Raw genomic sequence first — 19,427 nt, forward strand, 5'->3', positions numbered from 1 at the left:
TCTCCTTTTTCAGCAAGAGCCAGAGTCCTGGCTGCCTGAACTGTGAGGGCAGAGGCCCAGCAGCAAAGGGCTATGGTACAAGCCCTTTGGCAAAATCAGGGTCCTGGAGTGTGGAGAACACGCTGGTCACAGGGAACAAGGGGACACAAAAGGTCTCTTTATACTATTTCATTTTTACTTTCTGGCATCTGAACCATCAACAAGCAGGAAGTGCTGAAAGGCTCCTGTGAGTCTGTGATGTAGAATCAAACTCCTACAATGCTGGCAGAAGGGCCCAAACCAGCCCCAAGAACGGTGCTGTGGCCACTGTGATCAAGACTCAGGACACACCTGGAGCCTTTCAGCCTGACTGCTGAACACAGGGGGTACGCAGGCTGTGCCTTCTGCCTCTGTGACTGCACTTAGCTTGCAGGTCCTGATGCACATCTCAGTGGGAGAGACCCTGGGAAATAATCTGGCCTGTTTCCTGCAAAGCACCTCTAGTTGTGCACAGACAGCTAACACTCACCACCTGCTGCTGATGTTGTCCTGGGACTTGCAGAGCAATGTCGAGGAACTAGCTCCTCTTTGGTCTGGCGGGCTGATCTCCTCGACATGAGGCAGGGAGGGATGAGAAGGGGAGAAGCTGCTTTGAGGGGAGGACGGGGTCCGACGTGCTGAGCCCTGCAGGCTGCTGGCATCCGTGTCAGTCACACAGCTGCCGCCTTGCCGGGTAGGAGTCCCTGTGCACCGCACTGAGTCACCACCCTCCTTGGCTTCTTGTTTCCGCTTGCGGTATTCCAGCAGAGAGACCTAGGAGAGACGCAGCCGTGAGCCTGGGAAACAAAGAAACCAGCTACCCGGCAGGCCCCTGATGGTGCATTCCCCTGACCCCTCAGACGCTGTCCCAGAAGCACTGACTAACTATGCAAATACACATCGCTTGGCTGCTGAGGCCTGCAGGACATAGGCTGTTGAGCTGGTAGCACAGTGCCCCACAGAAAACAAGTGATGATTTGCAAGGGACCTCAAAGCACTTTGCAAGCATGAGTGAAGCCAGCAGGAAAAGCCCTGGTCTACGTGAGAGGACAGAGGCAGAGACTGAATGACTTATGCAGAAGTCACACAGCAAGTGCATCCCAGAGCAGGAAATAAGCCCCACGAGGCAGAACGCATGGATGCTGGAAGGAGTAACAGAAATTACTTTCGTGCAAAAGATGTAACTGCTGAAAGAGCCACTGCTGTGGCTTGGCAGATGTGTACAGGCATGCTCCATCAATAAACGTTCTGAAAAAAAAACAAAGTGCCACCCAGCTAGGTATGCCCCTTTCACTTCATTCCAACTGTGTCAGATGCAGACCCATGTGGTTGTTAACCTACCACCCAGAGAAGCATTTGGTGGTAACACTGACTAGTGTGGATCTGAGCACCCTAAGACCACACAATGGGGTTGTCATCCCTTCCCTGGGAAGACCATTCGATTTCAACATCAACAAGCGTCCCAGAGAAGCAGCCTACACCTCTCTGAACACTGTCCCATGGCTGCTGGCTCTGGCCCAGCTCCTCCCTCTCTGCTCAGTAACTCTGGCTCCTGTTTCCCCTCTCCAGCCATCCCTGTGTGGCTGTGATCCAGTTTGATCACCACTAGCCAAGCTGTCACTGTTCTGTTATTTTATCACAGAGGGGGGCTTTCCTCTCTCCTTGCTCCAGGGCCATGACCATGTCATTGGGCCTACCTGCAGCTCATTAAAAAAACCCTCACCTAATTTTCTACCCCCTCCCCTAGGGCCTTTTCACCTTTTCTCCCCAGTTCGTCGCACTTAGTCGAACTCTGTCTGCCGATCTGCTCTCTCAGCCCTTCTGGCCTGTTTTTTTTTTTGCCTTCACTGGTATATACTACTTCTCTCAATGCCTGTTGCCTGCAGATACAGTCAGCAGGGGGTACTTGCCTTTTTCCTTTGTGGGGGGTTCTGTGGGGCAGATCTGACTCCTTCGCAAGCCTTCTCACCACAGGGAGACACAGATCCATGCACCATTTCTTTAAGCAGCCCAGGCTCGTGTCTGCTGAAGTATCCATCCGCAGGAGAGCTGCAGCAACCCGCTTCTGAACCGGAAGGCTTTTTCTCCCCGACCTGAGCAGACCCCCGCAACAAACTGTCTACACGGGGCATCGCGTTCAAGGGTGAGAAGGCATACATTAAGTTAAACTCTGTCCGAAAAGCCTGATCTGAGCTCCGTAGCAGCAGCTGTGCTTCTCCGCTCTTCCCAGCGAAGCTGGTCTCTGAAGCGGAGCTGATGGAGGCCTGTGAAGCCAGATCAGAGTGCCCAGAGCTGAGCAGCGACGACCTTTCTGGGCAGGCGTTTGCACTGGCATCCAGGTATCCGCCCTTTGCCAAATCCATGTCCGTTCGAAGGCAGAGCTAGCAAATCCAATGAGAACAGAGGGGTGAAGGGGAGGGGGAATCGGGGACACAGGCAGACAGGTGGGAGAGAAAAAGGTCAAGTCCGGAAGCACTTGATGCAATGACAACACTGCTTTCAGCTCCTCCCCTGCCCCAGCCCTTCCCTGCACTGCTCTGAAGTCTTTCTAGATGTACCCGGCTGGGAATCGAGGATCAGAGGCTAATTCAAAGCTGTCCAGTCTGCAAAACCCTTTCCCTTCAACTGCTCTCTCTGTAAATGGAGCGATGACCCTAGCACTCATCCCCAGGCACTTGCTGAAGAAGCGTAGCTGATATCTTCAATTTGCCTGTGCCCTTCGGCACTGCTGGGAAGACGCAGTGCTATCTGCCAGCGCCATTGCGGAAAGGACAGCCTGGGTCATGGGCCCTGATGACTCGCTGGCTGCCCCATCAGCCACCTCTCTGCTGTCCCAATCCCTCCCCAGCTACGCACTGCCTAGGAATGCCATGCTCTCTTCCTCCTACTTGCTCTACGCTGGCCCACAGCAAGATCTGGCCTCCGAGGCCCCTTCACTCCATTCACAGCATCCGGCAGTCCCTTCCTCCAGGACAACACCCCCACCCCCTGCCCCAGTGCATCCCTTCTGAGGAACCTCCTGGCCAGACACTTGACTGCATCCCCTCTGCCACGCTGCAGGGCTCAGGAAAGACGACATGCAGCTGTGTCCTTCCTCCTGCATCACAGCCCCAAGCACTCACAGCTTCCTGGAACCTGCTTTTTGAGGGCGTGGGTGCACCGCTGTGCTGTGTCTGAGCACCAGCTGGGCTCCAGCACTAGGGAACCCCCTGCTGCCGCTAGACCTGCAGGAGGGGCCACGGCTGCTTCCCCTCCTCTGGCCCTTTGACTGCTAGGCAGTCACCTGGACTGCCTTTCCCTGGGACTGTACATGCACCAGTTCATGCTGAACAGAGCAGGTCAAGAATGGCACCACATGCTCAGAAGCTGGTCAAAACCAGCCATGAAAATACAGAAGGCTCTACAAAGTTCCCATTGCTCCAGGGACCTTCAGTTCAAGCCTGTGAGGGGACCCTCCCATTCCAGCACCCACACTGCTCCTTTATTGCCAGGGGCGAAGGTACTACACAAACCACATCTGTGGTGTGGAGACTGAGGCTGACTGTGGTGTTTGTGGGGCCAGCCCTTTGCCCTGGACCTCAATAACTGAGACAATAATTCTTCACACTGCCTCCCTCCCCACACCTGCAGGATGGTCTATGCATGCCTGCTCCTCAAGCCATTCCAGCTGGCTGCCTGTTGTCTCCAATAACCCTGCTGTCTCTCCTCAGCTTTGCTCTGACTCGTGCCCCATCTGGCCCACTCCCATCCTCTCACTCTCCTTCACAGACCCCTCACCCTCCTTCCACCCTCCCTTGTGCACGCACACACACACGCAGCCGTGAGCATGATTGAGATGGTGTGATAACTACCTCTGGTGACAGGGACTCGGGCCTATGCGCAGGGGAACTCTCAGGGGAGGATACGTTCTAGAGGAGGGAAAAGCATCTTGTTATTCATCTACTTAAAAAGTCAAGAAGCAAAATAAAATAAAAATAAAGCACAGAGGTTAGCCACAGCTATTCTACATGAAGGCTGCCCCAAGGGACCTGCCCAGGGATTAGAGGGCAACTCAGTGGGTTAAGGAGTTTCTAAATCTTCCTGGAAGCAAAGACAGGATGGGGTTATCATGTTCCATGCCACAACTTAGTATCCAAACCAGAGAAGAGAAGAGATGTTAGACAGAGAAGTATCTGCTTCCTTATATTCCCACTGATGCTGCCAAGGGGGTTGGCACCAGGAAATATAAAGCAATCCATGTATGCCTTTAGTCCAATGACATGAGGAGGCTGGTGTGCAAGGTTTGATCCTGCCTGAGCCAAAGGCGACTGAAATGAGATTCCACACTGGAGGAAAACAAAGACAGTGCCTTCAATCACTCCAAGCTTCCTCTTCGGTACGGTCAGGTGCCAACTGGGTGAGACAACTGCCAGGATTGCCACTGCATGCAAACGAAGGACAGCAGGCTACCTAATGCAAGGACATTACAGAGCACCCCTGCAATAAGGGCAGAGAGAGGGAGGCTCTCTCAGGTGTCGGGCACCACCAGGGACATAGGGAAAGGCTGGCCCGACCCTTGCAACCAGGAATACTCTACCAAGTGCTCTCACCTTCCCTGGAAATCTTCAAGAGGAGACTGGACAGGCACCTGGCTGGGGTCTTATGACCCCTGCCACCCCCAGCGCTCCTTCCTGCCCATGGCAGGGGGTCGGACTCGACGATCTGTCGAGGTCCCTTCCCACTCATGATTCTGTGATTCTATGAAGTGGTGTGAACTGAGAACTCGCTGGCCAGCTAAGACAACGTGATGGGTGGGTTCCATGGGGACAGAGCACGTGCAGGTCCCCACTCTCAAAGTCCCTATTCCAATGAAGCCCAGAGAGGCATACTTCTGGGCCCGGGGTGGGCAAATATTTCGGGCGGAAGGCCACTTAGTTCTAGCAAGCCAGAGGGCTGCGTGACAGGCAGCCAGGGCAGATAAATATTAATTTTCTTAATCTTTTAGTGGCCCCGTGGGCCAGAGAGAATGGCCTGGTGGGCCACATCCAGCCCGCGGGCCGCATTTTGCCCACCCCTGTTCTAGGCTCAACTGGTCTAGAGTTAACTCAGCCTCTTGCCTCTGAGCACCTGACCTGCTAGTGGCTTCTGGAGTTTGTGGGACAAGTTCCCCAGAGGAGCAGCTGTAGCTGACTGATTCAGAAAGTAGCTCTGCAAAAGTGGCACTTTTATCCTAACTCTTCAGGACTCACACCAGGGTTTAAAAAAGGCACCTGACTCCCCCCAGGCCAATGGCTCATCATCACCATCAGCTCTCTCACAAGGAACCTGTCCCACCGATAACAGATTGAAGACCTGCCTGCAGCTCTCTTCCCCTGGAAGCTGTGGTCATGGGACTGAAGCATGCAATCTGTATACATGGCAAGAAGCATTCTCTCAAATTAGAAGTGGTGACACGAAGTGTTATAAAGGAGCAGCACTGGGTGGGCCTTAGAAGCCCGAACATAGACGACTGTGGTCTACAAAGCTGCTAGGCTCCTATCCCAGAGGGAAGGAGGCTGCCTGGGAAGGCGGAAGGTTTCTATCTCTGTGGGCACACTTCTGCTGCACACTGCACCAGGAAGAGACAACAGCACTGAACATGAGACTGGAAGTCTGTAGCTAGACTCCCAGTGCCTGGCACTCACCCTCAACTTCCACCTCAAAGCACAGCAGAGCCCAGGAGCAGTTTCCAGCTCCAGCTCCATTCCTGAATCGCTTCCAGCCCCCTCTGCAGTGCTCAACAAGGCTTGAGTCACAACGCTAAGTTGTGCAACACCCCCTCCACAACAGCTCCCAAGAAAGAGCTCTCAAAGTGAAAATGCAAGCACTAAGCTACACAACTTCAGCAATGGAGGCTGCCTGCACTGCTGCTGGGCAGAGCAGGGATCTCTGCAGAGCAGTCTCACACCAGTGGACAGGTGGGCATTCACTGCACTGAGTGCTTCTGGGTGGGCTTGGAGGCGCATGCTGGAGGCAGCAGCAGGTTTGGGGAGTCCCACTGCTGAAGGAGAAGCAATACTGGAAAGACAGAACTCCAAAGCCCCGGCACCTCCTGCACTACTGCTGGTCATGGCCAGGGGTGGAGCGTGACATAGTAGACGAGGAAGCTCCAGACAGGATGGGCGCTTATCCTGCTGGGCTCTAACACCTCTTACAATTCTGCAGACAGAAGCCACCACAAAAATCAAAAGGTATGTATATGTATCGAGTGGGGAAATACAAAGGGACCCTCAGCGCTGGGTACAGAGAACTATACAGGCAGTCCCGGGGCTGCTGGGACCTGAATCTCTAATACCCCCGGGCCTGGGTAAGTGTATGGTACATGCAGAAGGGAGGGAGGAGGGGATGCCTGACGCTCACCGGGAGCTTGGGGGTGTGGATTCTCACAAGGCAGGGAGGGAAACCATGGTGTTTCAGAAGGCTGCAATGGGAAAGGGGTTGCAGCTGGACAGGATGCAGGGTGAGTGGGTGGTCTCTGGAGAACCTGACAGCTGCCACGCTGTGTCCAGAGAAAAAGGGAGCAGAAACCAAGGTGTTGTCCTGGGAGAGTGAGGGGCTGCTGCACAGCAGAGGGACGAGAGAAGGAGCCCACACATCTCTGACAGCTTCCAGGAGCAAGAGTGGCTACAGCCACAGGTGGAACAGAGGATAAAGGCACCAGCTGCCCTGCAGTGGGGCACTGGGAGTCTTAGCTAGGAATCCAACCACAGGCGTGAGGGCAGGAGTCCCCAGCGCAGCTCCAGGTACACATGCTCATGTCCACCCCCTTCCTGAGTGGGCGGACCTCTACTCAGACTTACCTCAAACTGTAGTGGAGTATTGCAGCGACTCGCAGCCAGGGAGGGAATGGGCGAGAACATCACGCCATAACCATTGCGACATTCCTCCTCTCCCGGCACGGACGAGCAGGGTGTGGGAAGCTGTGGGCTCATGGAGCCAGGAACGGAAGGGACAGGAGACAGAGGCCTCAGCAACTTGGTAACGTTCTGCTCCATCAGATAGCGGGACTTCCACTTCTTCAGGGGGCTCAGCAAGTCTGCAGAACATGAACTGCATGGAGGATCGTGCTGCACTGCCACTCTCCCTGCCCCTCACCCTGGCGGCAGCCCGCCCATTCCAGACCCCTATGGCTGAGGAGGCACCAGCACCCACGCTCCAGCCCCAGAAGAGGTGGTGCTACGCAAGTCTGCGTGTCAGTCACGAAGGGAGACTAACAGTCCAAGTGCTAGAAGTGGAATGTGGGAAAGGTCAAAGCTCACTGGGGGAAGGAGCCAGAGAGGCTGGAACAAGGAGAGAGGTTGCCTCTGAGGGCCTCCACCTGACAAAAGACAAGAAAAAATCTACTCTGGCACGTCACAGATGCACCACGGTGCAGCTCAGTTCTCCCCAGCTGATCTCAGCAGCCCGGATAAAATACAGCCCCAGGAGCGCTCATTCCCACTGAGAAAGACCCTGGCCCCCTCACACTGCTCCGAGGTGCAGGGCCTCTTCGTTTACTCCACTGCTTGTGAGCTTCTCAGGGCACAGAGCCAGGCTGCACTTTTCTGGGAAGTGCCCAGAAGCCTTTGGGGGTTTAAGACCAACGTGGCGAAGGCAGAAGCAAGCTGCGCAGCTGTGATGCTGCTGGAACTGCACGGCTCCTCAAGCAGCGGGCCAGGGAAGGTTTCGGCCAGCTCAGCACCACCTCCCACCACAGCCTCCATCCCCTCCCCCCCGCAACAGCATGCTATGCCCACCCCGCAGCCCCAGCCTGGGCAACTTCTCTGCCTTGCACGTGCTGCCTTGCTGGCTCTGCTGTACCCAGCCTCTGCTCCCACGCATCTCCCGAGGAGCCTCCCACTGGCCCCCAGCTCCCCCATGCTCTGCACCTCTCCGGTGTCCACTCTCTTTGCAGGCTTTTGAGCTCCTTCCCGGCTGGAACAGGTCCTGACCTGGCGACTGCGAGTCTCCTGTTCCGGGAGAACCCCCAGGCCTTCCCTTCCTTTAGGGCCAGGCTCTCGCACAGGTGTTCAGGCTGCCAGTTCTGCTGCTTCCTCACCTCAGGCCCCAGTGCACCAGGCTCAGTGCAGGCAGCCTGTTACACCGGGCACCACTGACCTTCTTTCCCACTGTGACCCAGTGACCCCTCCCCCTCTGCCTCCCTTTGCAAACCGCCTGCGTGCCCCTCGCTCCTCACACTGTCCCATGCAAGGGTCACCTATACACTCAGCCCCTCGGCCAGTTCAGCGCCAACACAAATGAAGACTCTGATCCACTGGACACTGCTCCCAACCCCTTTGCCCCTGGGGACAGACTACAGCTGCACTGCCCTCCATTTTCTGCTCCCAGCTTCCTACTTCCCCTCCCCTGAGCTCAAACGACAGCCATTCGCCTGCACCACCAAATCCTGTCAACCTCAACCTACACCATCTCCAAACAGCAAGTCCCTCTCCTCATGTTCCAGCCACTTCACAAGGGAACTTCCACACACTCCCTTGCCAGCTGGCTCCACAGGGCCTCAGCTACCAGGCCTGAGAGAGAGGAATGCCAGTCTTGGGGAAATCCTAGGGACTGGCCTCTCCCAGGTTGCTGGTCTTGTGACTTTTGTGAAGGGATGCTGTTACGTTTGACCTTTCCCAAGTCTCAGACTCTGATGCCAAACAATTCACTCGGCTTTGCCCTTTAGAATTTCCCTAATGGTCTTGCTCACCCCTTTCAGGTCTTGCTCAGGGATGTGCATTATTCAGAATCTCCTGCTTTGTTCACATTAAATGCATCTAACCTTTTAATAACCAACTCTGTTGTTAATTGTACACTGTCTAACTGCTCGTCTGTCGTCCTTGGAAAACTGATTCCTGACTTGGGCAGATCTCCGCCCTCTTCCTCTGTAAAGACAGATGCAAGTGAACTATTTAACAACTCTGCTATTGCTTTTCTCAGATTTAAATGCCAGTATTTTAGGTACCTGCTGCATAATTCTCTACTGACTGTTAATTCTCAGCACAGATTAGACTGTCCAGCTGCCACTCTAATGGCATCACGCTCAAAGGGATGGCCCTGTTCTCCTTGGCACTGTACTATACGACCCTGGTGATCGTTTTGCAAGGTTCAGTACCATCCCGCTGCCATAAGGTGTTGGGGCAGCGTAGGCAACCTCCAGCTAGAAGGGACCTGGGGAAATGGAAATGGACATGCAGCAGTGCAGCGTTTCTCACCAGCCACTGTCCTGGGCCAACACATGCTAGTGCATGGAGCAGGCTGCAAGCCTGCTGGGAAGGAGCTGCACCAGGCAGCTAGTCCAGATGCCGCCACCCAGCTGTAGACAAGCAAGGGGACTGCAAGCCTGCTGAGGAAAGCTGGCCGGCTGACATGGATAACTGGCTGGCCACAGGAAATAAGAGGCTCCCCAGGAAGGGAGGCTGGGGAGAGGAAGGAGAGAGGAGGTGCAGAAGGATGGACATGCACCACACCAGAGATGCCCCTCTCCCAGGGTCTGTAGAGGAAGGGGAAGACAGAGAGAGGAAGGCTGCAAGGCTGAGACCCGTGGCCTGGGACAGAGCACACTTTGGGCCTGAGGCCTGCAGAGGAGCCAGAAGCTGGTCTACATGTTCACTGCTGGGTTGCTGTGAAGAGAAGCCGCACTCGTTTCCCTGCACATGAAAGGCTGCGTGTTCTCTGGACACAAACCAAAGGGACATAAACAAAGGGCCTGGTTCAGATGAGGAAAAGGGCTCCTGCATCTGCCAGGGGCAGTACACCCTGCTACAGCACACACTTCCAAAGCCTTGCTTTCAATCCATGCATCAGCTAGCCTCACCAGCCTATGAGTTCACCACATGCTGGACACGTACCTGTGTTGTCCTTGCAGATGCTGGAAGAGTTGCTGCTCTCATTGCTTTGGTATAGACACTGGGTTCTGCTTTCTTGTGGAGCTGATGAGGTCTGAGTCATCCCTTCTTCCAGGGCTTGCTTCATCCAACGCTGCAACAGAACAAGACCATGTCATTATGCAGTCCCTCTGCTGCTTCACAGGAACTGCTGCAGGACTCGCACAGGAGCGCAGTCTCAGGCTCCATCTTCTTTTTGGGAAGAATGCTTGGTGTGATGGAGATGTGAAGGCTGAGCCCAAAGACTTATGAATGGCTTTGAAGAGGAATGCTCGATGAGACAGGTGCTAAAGGTTATAAACCTGTCTGCAATGGAAGGGTAAAGACATTTTTAAGAAGGTAGGAGGCACGAACCCAGCAGTTAGGGAGTTCTTAAGGTCAGGTTTTATTTGAAAAATTGAGCTAATGGAAGTGTAAGTATTTAGAATTTGCCTTAAAAATCTGCCTTCTGGACAAGGCCCTGCTTCACATATAGGAGGGGAATCCTGGCAATACAATGGGACAGAAAAAAGTGCTACCTTGACTGTCTTTGAGATGAAAACATCTGTCTCTTGGAGTAGCCAGAAATGTGCATTAGCAGAGTCTGAAAGAAATGGTTCTGTCACTTCAGTACTGTCAAGCTCTAGATGTATCCAGAGTTGTTCCTTCCCCAGCACAGAGTACCACTTCGGGAAGAGCACAGGGGACCTCACCCACTGCTACAAGTGTCGTTCTGAACTGCCCAGGGACGCAATTTTCTGGCAGGTCTTGGTACCAGATCTGTGTAGAATATGGTGTACTGCAGCTCCACCACGAGAGCCTGAAGCTTGCTTCTCTCCTGGCTAAGGAGATGGCTACTATTGTGAGAGCAAGAGCAGAAAGAGCATCCAACAGGGGCTCCTCATAAGCCAAAGGGGCGAGGCTGTGGTCCCACAACAGAGCCTGTATATCGAGGCTCTTCAGAAGTGTCGTGCCACCTGATAAGAATCATAGAAATTAAGGGCTGGAAGGGACCTCAAAAGATAGAGTCCAACCCTCCCGCTCTGGGCAAGAATACTGCTGAGATCAAATGATCCCAGCAAGGTGTCTGTCCAGTCTCCACTCGAAGACTTCCAAGGCTGGAGACTGCATCACCTCCCTGGGAAGTCTGCTCCAGATTCTGGTCACCCTCACCGTAAAGAAGTTGTTTCTTATATCCAGCCTGAAACCTTTCTCTAACAGTTTATCGCCATTGCTCCTTGTCCTCCCCTGGGGCACCCTAGTGAACGTTTTTTCTGCCAGCTCCTGACAGTCGCCCCTTACACACTTATAGATGGCCACTAAGTCCCACCTCAGTCTTTCCCTCCCCAGGATGAACAGTCCTAGATCCCTTGGTCTTTCCTCATAAGGTTTGTCCTCCAGCCCCTTAATCATTCGCGTGGTCCTTCAAACTAGAGAAGACTACTCTGACTACAGTGCTGGGTGACCTATTTAATGCTGCTAGATGGACCCACATTGAGCTACATTAAAGTCTAGAGAATTTTAGCTGCAGTTAATAGGCCCTAAGACCAAATGTGCTGCACTAGTTTGCCCTGTAGAACCCCAGGATAGAAGACCTGCCGTCTGCGACAGGAGGTCCTGAACCTGCAAGGGAGGAGCTCTCTTCCCACAGTTCACTGCGGCAGTCATTGCCTTGGTCAGCAGGGAGACAGGCAGGTAAGTCTGACCTGGCTTCTCCTGGCTCTGGCAGACACCATGGGTATTAGTGGGAACCCTGAGAAGGTGCATAAGAGGTTTCAGTTCCACTGCAGAAGAAAAGCAACCAGCCATGATCTCAAGTCTCACGGCCTCTCTGGAACACGGTCGTGGATATCCGCTGTCATTCTGGATGACAAGCAGGTCAAGCAGCAGAGCCCCCGCTGATGGGACGATGACCTACGGTTGGATTTCTACAGCAGCCACTTGTGCTCAGACAGACTGCTTGCTGAGAAAGTCCATCAAATGGCTGCTGACTCCTGGAGGGACAGAATGCAGCCCCTGGCCTCTCATGGGACTCCTGCAACACCGCACAGTGTGTGTGGGCTCCTGCACTAAAGTCTCTGAGTTCACACGCACCAGACAGGCTGGGCCTGGGACAGCAGCTTCACTGACATGTACACGAGGAGAACAGAAGAGCTGCTCTGCAGTAACAATGATTCTTTAAGAGGCTGCAGCTGGCACGCATCTGGCAGGAGGGCATGGGCACTAAGAATCAGAATCTTCTGAACCACCATGTCCACTGGGATAGGCACGTGCCCTGCCCTGCCCTGACAGATGCCAATCTCTCAGTCACAAGGCACGTGCACACCACACAGACACGTACTGAGAGCGTCCCCGTTGCCCAGACACGTAAACTGAGATACAGCAAGGAGCTTGCCTCAGGTCACTTTGCTGTTTTGGGAAACCTAGGAGAACTGCAGGTCTGCCTGGGCCCCAGCCCCCTGTGCAGGACAAGACGCACGAATCCGTCTGCTTGCTGTCTTTATAAACATTATCAGACTGGGTGGGAATTGAATTCCCTCTTTGGTGACAGAGAAGGCTTGGAGACCCATCACCAATGCACACGCAGCTGAGGACATGTTTGGATTCTCCAAGGGTGGGGCAGATGAGTGGAAAACAAGCAAAAGTAAACTGCTTCAGTGCTAAGGGGCCAGAGGAAAGGAACCAATGGAAAGAGGATACAGGTAACTGGTAAATGTTTAGCAAGAGAGAAGCAAACATATTAAGAGACAGGGCTGCAAAGTGGATGTGGCAGCCAAAAAACAAAACAAAACAAAAACAAAAACAACAAGGGGGGTTATGAAACTCTACCAAGCTACAAAGAAACGCTTGCAGGTGACTGGTCACCACTGCCAGCAGCAGTAAAAGCAAAAAAGAAATCGCCCCCACTACACCAAGGAATAAATACAAAGACAGATAGAGCCATCACTATTAGGAAGGCCTCCACTGGAAACAGAAATCAGTTATGGCAATGTAGGTAAGATGCAAGAATGTAACAGTTTGGAAGGAAGTTGCCTTGCAAGAACTTAAAGCATCTTTCAACAAACTGAAGAGCACTCAGACAGCAGGGCCAGGATGAAACCTCTTCAGATCTGCCGCACTGGAATGAAAACGCTGCCCTAGCTCTTCAGCTGAGTGCAAGCCAGCATCCACCCCAGACAGGTGTAAAATATGAAGCATCAGACGACTACCTAGAAAAGGGATCTGAGCAACTGTCACTGGTATGGATCACATTACCGTCAGTCCCAGGGAAACTCCTGGAGACAGTCTGAACAGAAGCTGCAATACTACCAACAGCAAGTCTCAAGTACAAGCCTCTTCCTGTACTGGATGGTATAGACAGAGAGTCCCTGTGAAACATACTGGAAATCTATGCATCTCCTCGTTAAATTACCAGATCTTCCAAAGTCAAGATGCCAAGTGTGCTATGATCTCCAGCCAGCACTGGACAGTTAAGTCATTCCCAACCAAGCAGGAGAGGATAGACCCAGGTAATTTTAGTGGTAACTTTAACAGAGTGCCCCAGAGAGGTAATGGCTGCTTTTCTAGGTGGCCTATCTGTGTGACAAGGGATTAACTGAAGACGGAAGCAGCGAGGTAAAACTTCTCTGAAGGACCCAAAGAGGGGGAACTCCCCACGGAAAGGACCAAAAAGCATGCGCTAAGTGCTGGTGCTGGCTTTTAAAGAGCACCAAGACTGGGAAAGCAGAGAGGACCCTCAGGGAGGCACTGAGATGCCCAGAGAGAGACAAAAATAAATCCCAAAGGAACTGGGGGATAAGCAGGGACAGATGGTTCTGCTAAGAGGGACTGCAAATGAGGTGCAATCTGCCAGTCTGTCTGAAGGTCCCTACCTGCTGCTGCTTCCCAGCTGACTAGCATACACAGCCTGGTTTCTCCTGCAGACATGCAGGGGTGGAGAATCATCCCTGGAGAGATGAGGTTGCCAACCCTCACAGTGGGCTCTGAATTCGTTCACTTGCTGCAGCCTGAGAGCCCAATCTCAGCTATATGGGAGATTCCAGCAGCAGCTCTCTCAAGGGACGGTGGCACTAAGGATGTGGAGGACATGTCCACTGCGCAGACTGTGCCACTCTTCCAACAAGGGCAGCAGAGGAGCTCGCCCCGTCCACAGTCACTAACTCAACTGGAACCATGCTGCTGGTCAACAGGCAGCTGCTGTAGCCCTGACCATGCACATCACCAATGCTGACAGACAGGACCAAGTCCCATTTCACAACCCCTTGCACGGGAGAGGCCTGCAGGCTTGTGGCAACTACTCTCAACACAGACTTAGATCCAACCCTTAGGGAAGGCCAGTCCACTAGAGCCATCTATCCAAGCCAGGGGCGGGCAATTATTTTGGGTGGAGGGCCACTCACTGAGTTTCCGAAAGCCATCGAGGGCTGCGTGACAGGCAGCCCAGGGTAGATTAATCTTAATTTTCTAAATTTTTTAGGGGCCCCACGGGCCAGATACAACAGCCTGGCGGGTCACATCTGGTCCCCGGGCCGCATTTTGCCCACCCCTGATCCAATCGGCTGACCAACACCCATCTTTCTCTGCTGGGGCATGGCCTGAAGTTACACTGAAGGATCAAACACCCACGCACTCCAGCTGCTGCGGAGCTGCCTGAGCCACCTGTTTCCCACTGCCATGGAGGGAGGTGGGGCCAGCTTGAGGTGCCAGGCCTTTCAGCTGGGCTGACACCTGAGCATCAGAGTGATATCTAAGCAGGCACCCTGGGACCGGACCCTCCACACCCTATTCCTGATCTAAGGGGTGGAACTGGCCGACTCCCACTGGAGCTCAGAGGCTCCAGAGACTAAGCTCCAGTGCGACAGAAGGGATGAGAGAACAATTCGCTGGTCAGAGTTGGAGAAACCAGGCTCCCTGCCCCCAGACTGCTTCCAGGGCAGCTTCTCACTGTGAGTGCATGCAAGGAAGAATGCTCTTCTCTGCTTCTCCTCAGCCCTGTGTCCTCCCTTCCTCCGCTCCCCCGTCCTGGGGACACCCCAGACACATTCAGCTTCATTCTCTGCTGCCACTCGGTTTTCTGGGAGAGGTGGAAACTGCCCACAAGGAGCCTAAGCACATGCACCATTGCACAGCAAGCCCCTCTCCTCAGCTCCATCAGCTTTGGCCTACGTGCCCATGCTCAGGGCAGGCCTGACTCATCCCAGGAAGACACCAACTAAACTGGACTGGACTCAGCAGGCCTGCAGGAGCACAGGAAAGGGGGCGCGTGCCAGAGGATCAAAGGAAGATGATGCAAGCACACGCACCTTTTTACAGGAACTGTACATCCCATCCAGCAGCAGAGGCCTTCGGCGTCTCTCGGGGTTGAAGGGGGAGCCAAAGCGGATGTAGTGTTTGGGGGTGGTACAAATCAGCGGGGAGTGGGAAAGACCAGGGAGCATGTTGAGGGTTGTTGCCAGAACCGTTGGGTCCGTGGTAATGCGCAGAGGGCACTCGATGGGGCACTCCTGCTTCTCCGCCTTGTCGTTCAGCCACTCTGTAACTAGATACTGAAGCAGAGAATAGTCCTGAGTATGGGGGGGGGGGCAGCAGGATGGGATAGGACAGGACGATGACAGAAGTAGCAGGACAGGTAGGCAAGGCGCTGTGTGGGGAAGCTGCCCTGGACAGTTCAGCTCAGCTCTGCGGCAAGTGCACAGGGGTGACGCACTGATATAGTCTCACCACAGACAACGCAGGCCTTGGGGAACAGGCTGGGAAATCTCTGAACAGGATGTGGCTTTTTCCCCAGACAAACCTGACACAATATTGACCTCCTACCCCCAACCCCCAGGTTCACCTCTCCCCTGCCACAGCTCTCTCCACAGCCTGCTCCCCTCCTGATCAGCTCACGCCGTCTCCTCAGAGACCCTGCCCTTCACCTCCAGGCCTTCACTCCTCTCCTCTGGCCCTTTCCTCTCAACACAAGCCTGATTCAGGTTCTTCCCACTGCAAAAGTCCCCGTTGACCCTGCTTTCCTTTCCCACTGCTGCTGCATCTCCCTGCCCCTCCTCTTTGAGCCTTGCTGAATCAGCTGCCTACAGCCTTGCCTGGAGCTCCTTTCTGCCAGCTCCATTTTAGACACTGACCCAGCTTCTGACCTCATGCTCCACTGCCCTTACTTAAGTTTTCAGTGGCTTCTCAGCCAAATCACAGGACTAGTACACCATCCTCACCTTGCCTCTGACAACTGACCACGGTCTTCTTCACGAAACGTTCTCCTCCAACCTGCCCTGGCCTCTGCGACTCCCCTCTTTCCTGGTTCTCCTCCTCACTCCACGGGGCTGTCCTTGGTCCCCTTCTCTTCTCCCCCTACACTCATCTCCCGGCAATCTCACTTGTAAATACACATTCATTTACCACTACCAGGCAGCGGACTCAGACCTCTGCTCCAGACCAGAATCCACATTGCACCTCTCGCATCTCATGGAGGAGCAGGTGTCTATCTGAGCTCGACAGGGCAAAAAGAGCCCCCGCTCCTCCATCCCCGCCCCCTCAATCCCTCTACACTGGCCATCACTTCCACCAGTTATTCAAGCCTGCGGCTCGGGACTCTTCCATCTGGACCTCTGCTGACGTGCTCCCATCCCAGCTACATTTAAGGCTTGGAGATTCTTTCTGCATAGCCACTCCGGCACAGCCTTTCCCGTCCTGCTGCATCACTAGAGCTTTCCTCCAGGCTTTCAGCATCTTGCCGACTACTGAAGCCTCCCTGGCCCTGGCCTTGACAAAAGCACCTTGGCAGCACCAGTTTGGAGGTATGCGGTTCTCAGCTCATTGCCCTTGCTCCACAGCCCCTCCCCCAGGCTCCCCCTTTTCTCTCTCTCTCCCCAAGGTGCTGCATGTACTTTTGAAGCACTTCACTGCCTGCCCCAACCCTACTTATCACTTTATCTAGCAATGAGGCATCTACTCCCTCCTGCCTTTGGCATCACGTAAACACGCCACTCAGCACTTTCCCCCCACGCTGCCCTCACGCTTGGGAAGCAGCTCCCTGTGAACACCCACAAAGCTGTCTCAGTGTCTTCCTTCAAATCCCTTCTTTGCTTTGATGCCTACAAAACCCTGACAGAGGCTGGGCTGCTGCTGTGTGCTGAGGGCACTGCCCATCCTGTGGACCCAAGCTGTCGCTGTTTTCTTGGGCTCCAGTCTGCATCGATCTTTCCGTATTCTTGTCTGATACTTCCATTATAAGCTCTCTGGGGAGGGGAACGTCTTTGTTCCGTGTTCGTACAACGCCCAGCACAGCAGGGCCCTAGGCCACGACTGGAGCTCCCAGCTGCAATGGTAATACAACCAAGAAGGATAATTCCGCGCATCAGATCAATTGCGAGTCTCCCAAACTCGCTTTCCATTTCCCAGTCCGCCTGAGGGGCCCTGCAGCACCCAGCCCCTGCCAGTGTAGGAGTCTGGCTCCCCATTTACCTTTTTAGTTTTGGGGTATTTCCCTGTGGCCCGGCTGGACTGAGCACCCACAGGCAGGATCACAGCTGGGTCAGGCCCCACCAGGTGCCTGTTTTCTCCTGGACCTTCTGTGGTGCTGACGTCTGCTGTGGTTAACAAGCTGACACTGCTTCCCTCTTCAGGAACAGCTTGGGAGAGCTCAGCTTGCTGGGAACTGGCCTGCTTCTGCCTTCTCAACCTTTGTGCCGAACTAGTCCGGTACCGGGAAAAGCGGCTTTTGGGACGAGGCCTGGAAGGTTTGGCTGGAGCTGGTTTAGTGACCAGCTTCTCTGGAACTGCATCCTACAACACGAACCTGCCATCAGTCGCAACACTTCTATGGCTCCTTCCCCCTCCCACCTTCTTTCTGCGCACACAAGTGAGGAACGATGGGGTTACACGCTGATGCCGATGAGGTGGTCCCTACTGGCACTAAGGCAGGGCAATGGCTCTGAGAATACCTAGGAAAGGCTGGAAAAAAATCACGTTTGTGCCTCAGTTGACTCCCCCCATCTGCAGGAAAGGGCACCTAGGGACTGACATAGCTAGGAGTGATCTCAGTCTCAGCCAGAGACACATCAGGAAAAAGCAACACAAGGCTTGCCTCCTTTTAGCAAGCAGCTGCCCAGCTGTGGGCTTTGTGGGCAGAGATCTAATCCCAGATGATGCCTCCGGCTCCCACATGGGAGACCTGCGGCCAATTGGCCAATGAGCAATTACAAGCAAATACTTTGTTGTTCCAGCTGGATGCCACTTCAATGCACTAAGACGGAGGTTTCCCGACAGCAGGTTGTAATGACGCATCTCGGGTCTTAGGTGGGCCGGCTCTAGCCCCCAGCCACTGCTGCTGTTGCTCCTTCTCTCTGTTGCCCAGCTGCAGAGCCACATGGGTAAAGCCCCGTGTCACCAAAACCCCCACTCCACGGGCCAGACCCAGCCCACGGACTATCTGAACTAAAGAAGGTGAAGCCCCATGCTCAGCTATGACCCCTTGAAAAGGCCTCAAGGGGCAGGGGTTGGTGGAAGCTACAGAACATCCATACCCTCCTCTTACCACTGCCTGGGCAGACCTCCGGGTGTTCACCCCAACACTGCTGCTGCTGTTGGAAATGTTTGGAGGGGCTGCACTCAACGCTGGGCTGCTGTCTTCAATTTCAGGAGTGTCTGTTTTTATTTCCTCCAGCTCAGAGGCCTCAGGATTAGCAGGAAGCTCTGTGTCTGTGCTGCTCCTGTCTGAGGGCTGCTCTCGCCTCCTCTTCCTCTTTTCCAAGTTTTCAAACATGTGCATGATGGCTTCCACTTTCCTCTCTTCCCGGGACTAAGGCACAAAAGAAAGGGTCAGATCAGCTCCGTGGGCAAGAACAGCATCCTCACACGTTTGCTCAGTGACCAGGGGCAGCAGGGTTGCTTGCCCACATTAGGCTACGTGGCACCTATGCTTATGGTTCAGAAATGTAACGCAAGAGTTATCAGGGACACACGTGCTGGTTTGAATAACTAAAGTGCACGAGATGGGGAAGACTCAGACTGAAGAGGCAAGGTAGAGAAAACAACAAGTGTCAGAGGCTGATGGAGAGACAAAGAGGAAAGGGCAAGTGATATTTGTGTCCCGAAGGAATGATGCCTGGACCAAGAAGACCTAAATAAAGTGAAGATACTTTGATTCCCAGAGGACAAGGGACTTATGCTGCAAAGAAAGACAAAGGCTGCTACTCCAAGGGGCAGACAAAGACATGAGTTAGCTGGAATTAGGTCAGCAGTGGAAGGCCAAAGCAAGGAGGGAGGGGGGAGATATTTATTAGACAGGTGGAAAAGAAAGTAAAAGCTCCATTGCTGAGTTGCCTTATTTTCACGTGCAAATGTTTCTGGTTCAGGAGCAGAAATGGAAGATGCATAAATGGAAGATAAATAAAAGGCAGGCGCACATGAGGTAGGCCCCGAAGGAGAAACAATATTTAAATAATATTGCCGGGGCAAGACACCCAGAGTCTTGCCCCTGCACTCAGGGTCAGACCGATCACCACATTTGTGGTCAGGAAGGAATTTTACCCCATGGTCAGACAGGTA

General features: G+C 53.8%; 1 protein-coding gene across 2 annotated transcripts in view; it reads right to left on the reverse strand.

The window, feature by feature from the left end:
* Window positions 1–19,427, reverse strand: part of SETD5 (SET domain containing 5) — a 71,814-nt gene that overhangs the window by 17,881 nt on the left and 34,506 nt on the right. For both annotated transcript variants that reach the window (XM_019504896.1, XM_019504895.1), the window contains 8 exons: window positions 18,415–18,678; window positions 17,343–17,663; window positions 15,185–15,427; window positions 9,867–9,996; window positions 6,837–7,072; window positions 3,870–3,926; window positions 1,929–2,399; window positions 509–792 (listed from right to left, as the gene is read on the reverse strand). In XM_019504896.1, coding sequence (XP_019360441.1) covers window positions 509–792; window positions 1,929–2,399; window positions 3,870–3,926; window positions 6,837–7,072; window positions 9,867–9,996; window positions 15,185–15,427; window positions 17,343–17,663; window positions 18,415–18,678 — 2,006 coding nt within the window. The remainder of the gene's footprint in view (window positions 1–508; window positions 793–1,928; window positions 2,400–3,869; window positions 3,927–6,836; window positions 7,073–9,866; window positions 9,997–15,184; window positions 15,428–17,342; window positions 17,664–18,414; window positions 18,679–19,427) is intronic.

Source organism: Gavialis gangeticus, unplaced genomic scaffold (assembly GCF_001723915.1).
Source record: "Gavialis gangeticus isolate Ggan-Ray unplaced genomic scaffold, GavGan_comp1, whole genome shotgun sequence".
Taxonomy (NCBI): Eukaryota; Metazoa; Chordata; order Crocodylia; family Gavialidae; genus Gavialis; species Gavialis gangeticus.